The 13870-nt window shown below is 40.4% G+C and overlaps 1 protein-coding gene across 4 annotated transcripts in view; it reads right to left on the bottom strand.

The window, feature by feature from the left end:
- The window catches only part of ctdp1 (CTD (carboxy-terminal domain, RNA polymerase II, polypeptide A) phosphatase, subunit 1), an 85402-nt gene that overhangs the window by 35811 nt on the left and 35721 nt on the right, over positions 1-13870 (bottom strand). For 3 of the 4 annotated variants that reach the window (XM_030063217.1, XM_030063216.1, XM_030063215.1), the window contains exon 12: positions 3922-4130. The exons of the other annotated variant lie outside the window; for it this stretch is intronic. In XM_030063217.1, coding sequence (XP_029919077.1) covers positions 3922-4130 — 209 coding nt within the window. The remainder of the gene's footprint in view (positions 1-3921; positions 4131-13870) is intronic. 4 annotated transcript variants of the gene reach the window in all.

Here is a 13870-nt window from a genome sequence, read left to right on the forward strand (position 1 = left end):
TAAAGAGTGATTGATTGATTGATTAAAGACATGAAGATGGAGGAACGTCAAAAACCTACAGTACGGTAAATGGTGTTAAGAAGAACTAGAACTTTTGATGAGTGCTACCATTTTATCATTGTGCCAAAAATATATCACCTTTGGTTGATCTTTGTTAAATTATTTTCAATCACATAAAGCGTCTTTGTTCCTCAAAAGGACCTACAGCCTGTTTTCGGTTTCATCAAGTAATTATTTGAATTAACCTGGAGGTAATTGGATGGCTAGATAGACATTAGCTGACCTGTGGGTCCCGAGCACCAGAGCACCTGTCACCTAAAAGCTAATGGCAGATTTACACAAGAAGACAAAGGCTTCCTCTAAATGTGCATATGTCGGTGATGTGTGATCCAGTGTTTGCTTTTGTGTTGGTGGATGAATAGACCACAGTAGAGCTGTCAAGGAGCGCTAGAAGGAAAGCAAAGACTATTTGTTTTTTTGTGGCCAAAATTGCTGTAGATTTGTTGGAGCGAACAGGAAAGGAAGGCGGGAGGGCAGTAGCAGGTATTAAATGACGGCAGGAACAACAGACATTTTCATCACTCCTGTATCTTAGCAACGGTACTGTGTATATTTTGTGCTGAGTGTGAGGAAGTGGTGAGGGCATGGAGAACGACAGAAAGCCTGCTATTAGGCCAACTCCCCGAGGAGTTCAGGTCCCACAGAGTCAGGTCTAAATCGGGAAGCCACCATATGAATTATTCTGCAATCCATAAATTGCCACTAATGGCCTATTTGGGCCACAACACAGTCAAATTCTTTTCTCTGTCAGACAAGAGAATTACATTAACTCAGTCTGGCAGACTTAAAAAGGTGGATTTCACATTATATGGTTTTCTGTGCCACTATCAGACCAACAATGAGGCTTAAAAATGTCCTGTAATGTTTGTACATGGGAAAATTGATGTTGTGATCTCAAAAATACTCTTACAGCCAATATACATTACTGTGTCCCAATTAGAAAAATAATGTGTTACACTGAAACTAGTTTAAAAAAAAAAAAAAAAAGTATGAAGAAAAGGACAAAAACAAACACTTTGAACAAACAAGACAGCGATATTGGTGGCAGTGTTTCAGAGACAGATATAGGCTAAGATCTTGTTTTTAGTACTGATTAGTTCTAAGAGGCAAACCATATTTAGGGGAATAAATTAAAAATAAAGTACACTGACACCTAAACCTAGTTTCTCTTAAAAGAGAACAAGAGAATAATTTTGAGAAAACTATTTGATCCTGTTAGCGGAAACTTTATATTATGTCTATCTGAAAGCCCAGCTATCTTTCCATTTTTCTCTCGTTTCCCTTGTGTGACAAGCTTCCTAATCACTTGACACTGCTTTGCACCGTTGCACTGATACCAGAGCTCGGGCTTCCAGAGGTTTTTGCAGCGATTAAGCAACACAACTCTGACAGTGTGTCTACTTGGGGAAATGAGTCTGACAAGACCAGGTGCCCAACAGACAACAGACTGATGTGTCCAAGAAGAACAAATCCATCAAGCGTGCTAAGGATCAGGCAGCCATGGATATCAAGCCAGAGCCCAGACTCTCCGGACCAAAAAACCTGACAGGGGAGTAAACACTCCTCTCCTCTGATGTCTTGCATCTTTCGACAACTTAACAGAATTCACCCAAGAGAAACACACACGGAAGAGGAGAACAAATGAGGGCCGTTTTTAAGAGTGAATACCTGCGCAGAAAGATACCACAAACAAGGTAACTATCTCCTTTCTGCAGCTTTGACAATCAAAGCACGGAGTCTGAACATGGACGTACAGACAGGTAATTCATCTGGAGAAAGAGGTGTGGTGGTCTGACATTAGGGCTGTTGTCAGACAAGTTAGACCTGGTGGGTGTTATTGTTTGTTAGGCCCAGCAGTCTGCAACAGCTCCAGTCCTTCATCTGCACATTCATAACCTGATGTCAAACCACTGAGACTCACTCGACAACTCTCTGTTTGGATTACTGGAGGCAAACATAGCTACATTCACAGATTCATAGCCACAGTTCACATCATTGTTTCCTTTTCTCTATTTTACCTTACATTTAGCTTCGCATTACTTTTCCCTCTAAAACTGATACTATCATAGACATAATTTTAGGTAGGGACAGCTGGGACATGGCCCAGCAATTCTGAATCTTGTAAACTACTGGTCCTATTGTACACAGTTATGACTGTATGATGAACAATCTCTCGTAAAACCTGGTCAATTCTACTTTTGCAAATGGTCAAATAAGTAGATTAGTTTATATTAGCAGGTTTGACAGGATTCTTATTTTTTCTAATCTGCATTAGAAGCAGCTTGCAAAGGGGCAAAGTCTCTCGATGGCTAAAAATATTACCGAGGGATCACCGAGGGAGTCATCAAGTTTCAAATCCTGCTGGTACTAGCTTTAATTAACAGATAACCAACAGACTAACAGATAACAAAATAATTACAACTTGCGACTCTGGTGTTAGCTAGGGAACCAGGCAGCAACAACTCAATCCTGGCAGTCTCTCAGCCCGGCTCAGCCCTGTCCTACAGCAGTAAGAGACATTCATGTCCAGATCGCTCCGTCTGTCTGCTGTCTGCTTGGAAACGTCTCCATGGAGATCAACTAGGCTGTCTGGCTTCACTATAAATGAAGCATGGGAATACTGCTGAAGTAGTGTTACAATAACAGATATGAGAAAAGGAAAATGAGCTGTTGGGTGGATTTTTCTTAAACAGGGTCACTCAGTGAATTGAAAGATTTTAGAGTAGAGAGTAGCCAGCTGGCTGGGAAAAGTAGCCTGCTGGGTGGCGGGTCTGGAAGTATGGCCACCAGGGAAATATCTTTGTACCACAGGATCAATTATGGTGCTCTCTCGTAAATTTTGAGGGCTATATTAATCCTCTAATCAGCAGAACTGTCATGGAACAGCAGAGCTCTTTAAGTCGTAATAATACATAGAAGGTGCATCATTATTATTTATTAACAGCCGTCTCTACATGAGAACCTCTGCTATTTTGAATAGTACATACATACAATAGGTTTTAGTTAATTATATAAGTCACTAATTTTCAAGAGTTATTATTACCTTGAAAATTGATCATAAATATGTTTTTTTTAATAACATGAATATCACCAAGACCAAATTTATAAACTGGAAGATAAGCCTGTATGAACATGAAATACATTAAATGAAATCATTTCTTCAGCCTTTTGGGTCAGGGCACATGTGTATTTTGTTGAACATCATTTTGTTGCAATAATGAAACATACTAAAGGAAGTATGGCATAAGCATAAAAATAGTATTGGACTTTGGGCTTTTATTGCTAAAAGGGGGGCTTGCCTTGCGCTTACAGGATAGGTTTGGGTTTTTTGAAGTCTATTCACTTTATCCCAGTCATGGGCAATGCTGAGAAATGGAGGTTGCATTTTCACCTTGGTCCATCCAGTGCGGCGTACTGGAGACTGCACCTAAACTCTTTACAAAATCAAGTTGTTGTTTTTTTTTGGGCCACTGTTGCTAAATTCACTCTTTGTTAGGACTGCTCGACATAGCCCTTGACTGGAACAAAGGCCACAGACTTCAAAAAACCTGAACCTATCCTTTAACACTCGGCTTGGTGCTGTCACTTAGCAGCGTGGAAATTAAGTTTTATGTGATGGATAGATCATACAGCAGATCACTGACGATGTGGATACAAGCTCATCACGACTGAATGAAAGTGCAACAGATGCCAGAGAGGCAAACAATTAAGACTAAAGAGCTGAGTAAAAATGCAGCAAAGTTGAAAACACTTATTACTATTTTTTTTTTTTTTTTAAAGTATCCAACCATAAAGGCCTTGCTGTTGGGCTATCTGGCTGCTGGCTGGCAGATGCGGAACACCTAGCCGTGTGTGTCTCACCTTGGCACACTACCCGTCAGACTGGCCTCACTGGCTGGTGTCTGGATCCTCTCCTCCATGCTCAGTGCCTGAGGACCAAGACTTCCTCCTGTGATCTGCCCAGCTCCTAACTGCTGCTCCTCTTCATCCTCCACCTCCTCCTCCCCTGGTTTCTCCTTCCCTCGCCCCTCACTCTCGTTGTCGCTCTCCTCACCTAGGATGTCGTCCACCTATATGAAAAGAGCTTTGGTGAGCTATGGCCTTGAATCTGTCAGGACAGGGTCAGAGGGCTTCAGTTTCCAACAGGAACTAACCAATCAGTTAATTCTTTTATATATCTGCAAACTATAACATGTATACATGCCATGAATGCTAGATATGTAGATATAAATACATCCATATCCAAAAGTACATATATACTATACTATATATACTATACTTTTGGATATGGATCATTCTTTTTGCTTATGGAGTCTACACTGAGTCTACTTAATTACTTTCCTTCCCTCCATTGAACACCAATCAGATGCCATTTGCCCCCCATTATTTTGTGCAGGAAATTAAGTAAATCAGAGCCTGTGAAAATAAGCCAAAGCTAATTGTATGCACATGACACAGACATACAAAATGTCAGTGCAAAAGTTTTGAGATTAATCACAAAGTTAAAACTTGAAAAAAATCATTTCTACTGGGAGTATCATAAAGATGAAGCAAATATATCTTGGAGATATAGCAAATTCCCTTGATGTATTACAGAGCAGATTCTAATTATGGATCTAATTATATCAGGAAAATGGTCCTCTCTCTGTAAACTACTGGGTTATATAAGCCTGGGAAGGTGATTATTTGTGAACTGCTAGCTCGATGTATGCGGAATATTTAATTTGAGGAGTGAGAAACGGTGTTTCCCAACAATGGAATGGTGACAGTATCCACAGCACAGCAAACATCTGTTCCGAGGCAAAATCCTGTTGAAAGGTCAGCATCCCTTCAAGAGCCCATATTTCACAATGCCCCGGGGTTATTACTCTACTTTCAGCAGGTTAGCCATTTGACAGTCACCAGATCAATGTAGATGGGGATGGAGGGAACCTGAGCTGAATCCTGCCACACTCAACATGTAGCCCCTCATCCATTGACTCATTAGCAGCACATAATACTTTGCCAGCAGCTGAGGGAAACCTGGGATAAATGTAGTGGGACATTTCTCTTGAGGCTAGAACTAGGATCATTATTGGTATCAGGCCAGGCTCATTAAAACAATGTTGTTGGTTATTTGGACAGCCACAGAGTGTCTTGGTAATGGTAACAATGCCCGAGGCGACGCTGATCTGGAAACACAAACGGAATAAATAAATAAATAAATAAAAACTCTAAACATATTAGGTCAGTATTGTTTGGCCCCCGATTCCATTGCTCGAGTCAAATTCAAATTACATTGACCCCACAGGGCAACAACAAATTACTCGGCGAGAAACAAACAAGACAGCAAAGTGTTTTTTGTCTGTTCCGCACTGACAACAAAAACACACAATCTACGGTTTCATTTTGACACAAATTGCTTTTTTTCTCCATAGAAGAGTTACCCTTCCAAGAACGCTACCAGGGAGAATTAAGCAGGCCTTGTCTTTGCAGCCATTTGTGATTAATAAAAAGTTTGGGTCTGTTTTCTATATATGGACATACACATTTATTTGTAAGCACTGACATTTGGAAAATATTCATAGTACAGATTTTTGTTATTTATAACCGATGCGTTACAAAGTGTGTACTGGACATTGAAAACATATCATCATGTGAATTTCATGTTTACCCGGTAGTACCCATTACATTAGGAAAACCCATTAAATATGAAGCAAAAAAAATGATGTTAATCATTTATTTAGAGACATTAACAATTGGCTGGAGTCAAATTGACCCCAAACATAATGGGAGGGTTAATATGTGTAACAGTCGAGGGCAGCATGGGTTTTAATGATGATGCTTCCACTTGCATGTTTGGGCAAAAGTGTCCTCAAGGGTCCATAAGATCAATCCAAATGTTCAGGATGGACCAGGGGATGCAAGAGCATGGGGGGAAATTGTAGGTATGGACTGTTTATTCCATATTATTGTCCTTGTGGCTACCTGTGTCACATGAAGTTGCCATTTTCTACCTGAGTCTGCTCTCCCGTACACCTCTACTTCACTTCAGCCGCTCCGTGGTCCTCACACTGCATTGTTTCCACTGACTGCTGTCTCATAGCACAGAGGAAGATGGACTGTGGAGCTGTGCTTGGCCCTGATCACTACTCTCTAAAAAACCAATTCACAGCCCAAAATATAAGTAAGAGTCTGCAACCCTTAGCAGAGACAGAGGGCTACACAATTGCCAGAAACAGCATGGCCATCTTCACACACCATCTTTTTCCTGGCAGTAATAAGAGGCCAAGCAGAGAGCTCGCCATGAAACCTTCCAAGACACAGCATGGCAGTACCTCAAAGCTTGCTCAGAACCAATCTACTGATCTAGTCATCGTGAGCACAAAGTAAAGTTCGTACAAGCCTGATTTTGTTAAGTGAGGCTGTACAATGTTTTGGCTAAATGGCTGAGTAGCTACCCAATTACGGAGAGCGGCACCATTTATGACTGCCCTGTAGTCTACTGGAGCGATTTATCTGCTCAGAGAAAGATGGAGTCCTTCAAGCAAGAAATTCAGTGTGAGTAGTTTTTAGAGCACTTAAAAACATATTGTTTGATCATCTGCCATCAATGCACAAAATAAAAGAACACATACTTTTAGAAAACCTGATGATCTCACCATTTATATGACCTATTTGAGTTGCATTTCCATTTTTATTCAATACATGACTGTAACATACAGAGGCTGAGCAGGAGGGCAGTCGAAGATGAAAATTGACAGCATATCATAAAATGCAGGATGAATAATGCCACAGCTCATTCCTTTAATGCCCTAAATAACTGCTCTCTTTGAATCACTTCACTATATTATGTGTCCCTTCAAATGAAAAATGCAGATGTACACAAATGAAACATCAGCAGACCAGTCTGGTAGAAAAAAAACCAAATCAAAACACCAGATGTGGAGTCAATTTGACTCCACCGTGAGGAATAATAATAATAATGTCTGGTGTGATTATTTGAGCAAAAACCTGTCATGAAAAACACTTTTTGGTGATGGGTCAAAGGGCGTGCCAATCAGTTACTGACAGACAAAGCCAGCTTGTCCAGCAAAGCCATGGGAGTTCACTTTTTAACACTGTGCATGCATATTTCTGTTTCACATCACAACAGGCCTAAAGCATTTGGTTTAAATCAGGATGCAAATCAAATCTATTATGCACCTGCAGAGTCTAACAGACTGCTACTGTGCCTTGCAGAGGGCATGACATGCTATCACCCTGAGCTATGGGACGTAATACAATGTGAACATTATCCATATACCACAGTAAAAAAAAAAAAAAAAAAAAAAAACAATCATTAAACTAGATTGTAGGTAAGGTGTAGATGGGAAGATGTTTTTTGGCTCAGACTTGTACTGATTGTGGATGAACATGACTGTCTAGAGTTACCGTGGCTGAAAACCAGTGAAATACAACTTCAATGTCATCGTTGTAATGATTCATTACAATGACGATTCATTATAATAATGACTCATTACAACTTTGACACTGAAGTTATAGTTCATGGCTCATGGTTAAGTGGTGAATTGTTAAAATGACTTGTGAGAGACAAGTCTGGTCTGGTTATCTCAGAACAGGAATCAAATACTATTTCTCATTATTCTCTGTCCTGGACAGACACAATTTTCACATAGGCCTTTTCTTTTGAAAAGCAAATTCTTCTGGAATACATTTTTGAGGTGAAAGTTTGAACAAAAATCTGTCATGTCAGATAAAAATGTTCAGTGACTGGTCAAAAAACAAAATAATCATGGTGACTGACAGACAAAAGCCAGCTTGAATAGCTTTGCTTGAATAAAATACTTGAATACTTTACTTGAATCAAAAATAAATTCGCAACAGGGTTGCAGCAGTATATTATAAACTGCCTGAAAAAGAGGTGGGTATACTCCATGCACTTGTATATACAGTGGTATAACAAATGGATTACTTTATGAGTAACTTCAAAACTGAGAATTTGAGTCTATCTACACTGAGCTCAAGACAAAGTCCAAGTTAACCAAGTTCAATTCAAGGTCTAAGTGGGAAAAGGTTGTAAAGCATGTTTCTATTAGAGTAGCCTGTTATTGTCAGATGACTTATCTGTTCACTGGCTAAGCAGTGGAAAACTTCACCTATTTTGAAGACAGGAATCAACAGCAAAGCCTCTTGTAAACAGCTGTCCTTGGAGTTGAAAATAACTTGTTTAGAGGCAAATAGAGGATGAAGTCTAAAGAGCAAAAGTTCGCCTGAGTTCTGACTCTGAGGGGGAAAAAATTCATCTCTCAGTACATTAGCATACAGTATGTATTATGGACTCACTCTTAGAGGATGCACAATAACATACTTGTGAGAAGATGTCAACAGAAGTAGCAGTAAGGCAGAGGCTGATAGTGAGAGTGTGACAGACATTTCCATGAATCCAGTCAATTAGCATCCTAGCCAAATGCTGTTTACTCTGGATTATTGGAGCAGCGGATGTCCTCATCACAAAGAGGCCTGCTAGGATATAAATTTACATGTCAAAACTCACTGAGGGAGGATTACACACCCTTTACTTCTAGCAAAATTTACTCGCTTCAGCTGTGAAAATATACCACAGGGGAAGATAGCTGATAGGACCTTTAAAGTGGAAACAGTGGAAGATAAGGGCTTTGCATTTGTAGAGGTGGGCTGACTTAATGGCCCTGGGAAATTAAACCGGGGAACAGGAAATTAATACAAACGTATAAGCAGACAGAAAGACACGAGGACCATACAGGTAAATCAAGCCACAATAAAGTTTGCTGTGACAAGACTGATCTACTTAATCAATGTGCATGATCAATGACTTTTCATGCAAAGAAGAGACCCAATAAAACAGCTCCAATACATTGTTTTATCCCCGCCTACAGATCATGTCTAAATTGCTACAGGGAAGGGAAAAGCTTCTGCACTTCTAAAACTACTCATCTAATGACTCTAAGCACAAGTTAACCTCAACAGACGAGGGAGAAGAAACGAAGAAAGGCTGAGGGTGCTGAAAAGGAAAAGCGGTAAAGAAGAAGCAGAGTAGACCTCTGGTGCCACTCGGCTCATAGCTGTATTCATCTCAGTTGTTTGCTAAACCAGAGCAAGATCAAAGGCCATATGTTATCCACCTTTCAGAGCTAAGGGCCAGCCCCATTCTGTTAGGCGCAACTACAAGAAAGAAAGTGAAAGTCTTTATTATATCTTCAAAGTCACTAAGTCACTTCAAAACCACTAAGCCACTCTCATCAGAGAAAGCTCTCACACTCATTCATATATGGAGAATATAAGAACCTAAGTCAAAGGACATGTAATGATACCTTGCTGTCTGCTATCATTTTCTTAACAGCCTCGGTAAACAGGAAGATACTGGCTCTTTTCCCCATCATCTCAGCAAGACAGGGCCAACAACGATGTACCTGATGTTAGTCAAGGACAGCTACACAAGACTAAGCTGAAAAACACTGCTCCTTAATAGAACATACTTAAATGTTCAATGACAGAATTTCAATGGGCACTCCACTTTGAATATATCGTATTAAGACAATGGACATTTTTCAAGAAGCGACAGATGGATCAAGAGATGACTATTCCCAAATGAGATTACTCTTAACAGAGTGGATCCTAATCTTTTAAGCAAGAACAAAGCTGGAATCCTTCCAGTGGTCCTCTCTGACATATAAAGGTGAGGATCAAACTGAGAGACTAAACTCCAGACAGTCGTGTCGTTCTGGCAAGTTAGCCTGACAGTTCTCTGTCAGACGACTGAAGATATTTCTGTCAGGCTGCCAAGGACTGTGTGCAAATGGGAAGCTGATCAGAGGGAATATTCATGGCGCTCCAGGTTTGGGGACAGATGATGGAGTCAGGTCTGGATGATGGAACGACTTGCCCGGGGGCAGTAATTTGCTGGCTGTCAGCATCATGGCTGACTGCAACTGACCCGTTAGTACAGGCCTGACCTTTTGTAACTTACTGTTCTGAAAATATAGAGGCTGAAAAGAGCTATTAAATGCATGGCCATTTTCTGAACCACGGACAGCATCACACACCACTTAGGAGAACAGTTCTGCTGATGATTCTGCCATGACACTATGAGTGACCCTGTTTGGAAAGATGTGAATGTTCTTGACAGTCTAAGTTTACCTTCACTAGCAGAGGAAAGATGAAGACGAAGTGTCACCTGTATATTCCAGAGATTTTGTCGACTGTGGTTGTCCCTTATTCAGTCAAAAAATTCACTTACATTATGACAGAGCATTAGCAAAAAGTCTAATTAGGTACCATGACAGCAAAGACGCTGGCATCCCTTTGAACTCACTAAGTAGATCTAGTAAGCTGCCTGTTGAGTCATATGTATTTGACCACACAGTCTAAAGCGATGAACTGTGTGGCAATTAAATGACAATTACAGCCTAAACTTCTCTGGTATTTCATGAGCTGCTGTACTCTGCCTCTCACTGGGAATTCTGCTCAATGCCAAGCTTCAACTTCATGTACAGATTATATTAAATTCGGATGGACCAAGCATCTAAAGTTAACAGTGCCTCAGTGTAGTCCAAATGATATCAAGGGATCAGGTTATCACACCTAGTACGTATGTACCAAGCTTGGACAACAAAAAGCATCAGTTGCTATGTCTTATCCCTATGGACTCCATGCCGAAAGAATGCACCTGTAGCCCAGGGATGTTTGCATTCCATAGCCTTCACATCCTATTAGAGCTTGTGCCTTTTTATTGAAATAGCCTGTAGAATTAGAAGCTGATAGACAACACTCTTATCGGGCTTGGGCAGCTTGGTCAGCCTAAGAGGAGTGTGATGCACCAGGGAGAGTAAACTTGGGTCCTTATTGCAGAGAATTAAATAGAGGCTCTAATTCAACAACAGCTACATCATCACCACGGGCAACCGCTCTGGCCCATCTGTTATTTTGGATGGAGGGAAGCTCCACTGGAATGGCTGTGATTCTTCACACTATGGCTGCAACTGGAGTCAAAGTCAGATTCCCCGGGCAGGCTATAAACACAAGACCAATAGGTCCAATCATGAAACCAATTCATATCATTGGACGTTACTACGCTGGAGGAAAAAGACAATCAATCATGTTTGATTGTAAACGCTGCGCAAAAGTTGGAAAGAATAGATTTTCAATCACTAGTTCCCTAGTAAAACTATCCAAGACCCATACCATGATTACTTTCCTTCCCCATATGTAACAGAGTTAAGTGACATTTTCTTCATTGCCCTGTCTACTGGTAGAAGACACCAAGGGGAAGGTGGTAACGAGCAGATGGGCTTCTCACTTTATGCAGTCTGTAGGAGGAACAACACAAATCACTGACAACCTTTTTTTTCAGGTGCACAAGAAAGGTAAATCAAACATAAAGGCATATGCACACATGCAGAAACACTGTGGCTATTTCACTGCTTCTCTCTAGCTAGACTGTATGCAGAGGGGGAAAACTTTTGAATGCCTTCACAACAAAGAGAGAGCATACAAATTTAACTATAAGCTCACGCAAAGTTGTTTTCTTTGAAAGTTGCAGTGCTTTGCAGACCTTTGAGGGACAGCGCTTTAGTGACAACATAATGTTTCTCCTGCTAGGTTTTTTGCAGACGTTTTCGAACGGGTAGCACTGTAAGGAATACTCAGTCATCAACTGCCATATGGATGAAAGTAAAAATAGTCTTTACCACATCTAGTTGTGTAACCACATAATATCAAACAGAGTAACTTTTTTCCTGGCAAAACATAAGACAAGATACAGAAAGAAAGTTAGTAAACAGAAGCACAGAATAAGCAGTACGACAACATTAAGGCATACTGACTATAGTACCAACCTTAACACAAATGGAATCAATTTTTAATTTAAAACGACAGCATTCAACATAATTGTATCTGTACTTGTGTGTGCAAAGTACATGAGTTTGTCTGTTTTTGCTATCACCAATTTTCCAACCCGACAACACAACCCCCTCCAAAAAAACATTTAAATATTTGACAGTGACAAAACATCTGCAATACTTAGATAAATTGTGCTTCCATATTGACAATGTGAGAAAGAATTCCCTAAGCAGCTGGTATATTCTGCAAAGTCATGTGGAAGCGTGTCCTCCGCAGTCCCAAGGATTATATCTCACAATGGATGCATGAGATCGATACCTGCAGGCACAGGGAGAGCAAGGATCACTGTGACTGATGACTTAGCTAAGATCCCCTGTGATCTAAGGCTTAATGAGCTATGTCTCTGAGAGCACACATGGCATCACACTATGTCACACTAACAATGACTGTGCCTAAGTCATGTCCTTATTCATGGTTGTCAATTCCTGTGCTTGGGATAGAGGACAAAAAAAATTCAACCACTACATCAATTCAGCAATATGTAGGTTACGAACATTGAACTTGCATGCCTGCCAACCAATTGAGGCTTCTCCTTCCAGAAAATCAAGCAAGCAAAAGCAAGCAAAGGGATCAGTGAACATGCCACAGGAAATTGTACCCTGAACAAGGATGATTCCGAACTCTGTATCACAAAGGTGTTACTATAATCCTCCTTTACTGGTGGAATATCTGGCAAAATGCAGTCAAGCGTAGCCAGTCCTTTCTCCTCAGTATATAATTTCATACTGTTTTGCTGTTGTGCGACCACATTGGAAAGGTCTGGCTGACCCTCTGTCATATGGGAATAAAGGCAGGGAAAACCTCTCAGGGGAAAAAGAAAAACCTATTGCTCTCCAATAGCCAATAACACCACAGCAATGTGTTCAAAAAATAAAGGTAGAGTTGTGTATGTGCTTGTGAGTGCATTTTTGTGTGAGTGTGCACATCAGATAATGCCATCTCTCGGCTGTTGAACAGATAAAAGATTCATTATCACCCTGTAAAACATCTGCTGAGCCAGAGTAAGAAACCCATCATAACTGCATTCAGGTGCTACAATATTTGGGCAAAACAAAGTTGCATCCCACATAAATTTAAACATACAGCCAATTTTACATTCACCTGAAACACAATGTTACACACATGACTGTGACAGGACTGCCCTAGTTTTAAACTAAAATATTGCGTTGACTGAAAATGGGACTGCAGAGAAGACCAGGATAAAGAATAAGAAAAACCTCAGTTATTTACATATTTAAAGCATCTGTCACCGATTCTATAAATCTTTGGAGTGTTGACTTTAATGCTGCCCAGTCAGGGAGCGCAGTGAGAGCTATGGGGAGCCAAGCAAATTCACATTCCTTAGTTCTCCCTTTTATCCTTTATTCAAGATGAGATTTCTGTGGCATGATGAGGAGGCTTGTGATGGGGCGGGGGGCAAAATGAAAGGAAATGCTTCTCCAGTGGCAGAAAATTCCCCACATAACAGGTGGTATAGAGCCTTACTAATATCTGCCAAGATATGAAAGGTCAGATAGAGCCATGTAAATGAGAAGCCACTAACCAAGACAGAGGGCAGAAAACCCTGTGTCATTTCTCTGTCTTTGCATGGTTGAGCCACATTTCTCATTATGAACTACATCGCACAAGGTGGGATTAAAGGAAGCCTGTGATACATGATCAACTGACATCGAGCGCTGACCCACGTTCACGTTCATTTTTTTCTTACTGTCTTATCTATCTAGGAATAGAACTAATGAGCACTTGGTAGTATCACACTGTAGTGAAGCCTCAATATGCCTACAGCTGGATGTTCCCAGTGCAACATTGTGTGAGCTCAGGTAAAAAAAAAAAAAAAAAAAATACATGCATTTAAAAGCATAGTCAAATGTATGGTTATGTATTTTTCTTT

The sequence above is a fragment of the Myripristis murdjan genome, chromosome 11, assembly GCF_902150065.1.
Source record: "Myripristis murdjan chromosome 11, fMyrMur1.1, whole genome shotgun sequence".
Classification (NCBI taxonomy): domain Eukaryota; kingdom Metazoa; phylum Chordata; class Actinopteri; order Holocentriformes; family Holocentridae; genus Myripristis; species Myripristis murdjan.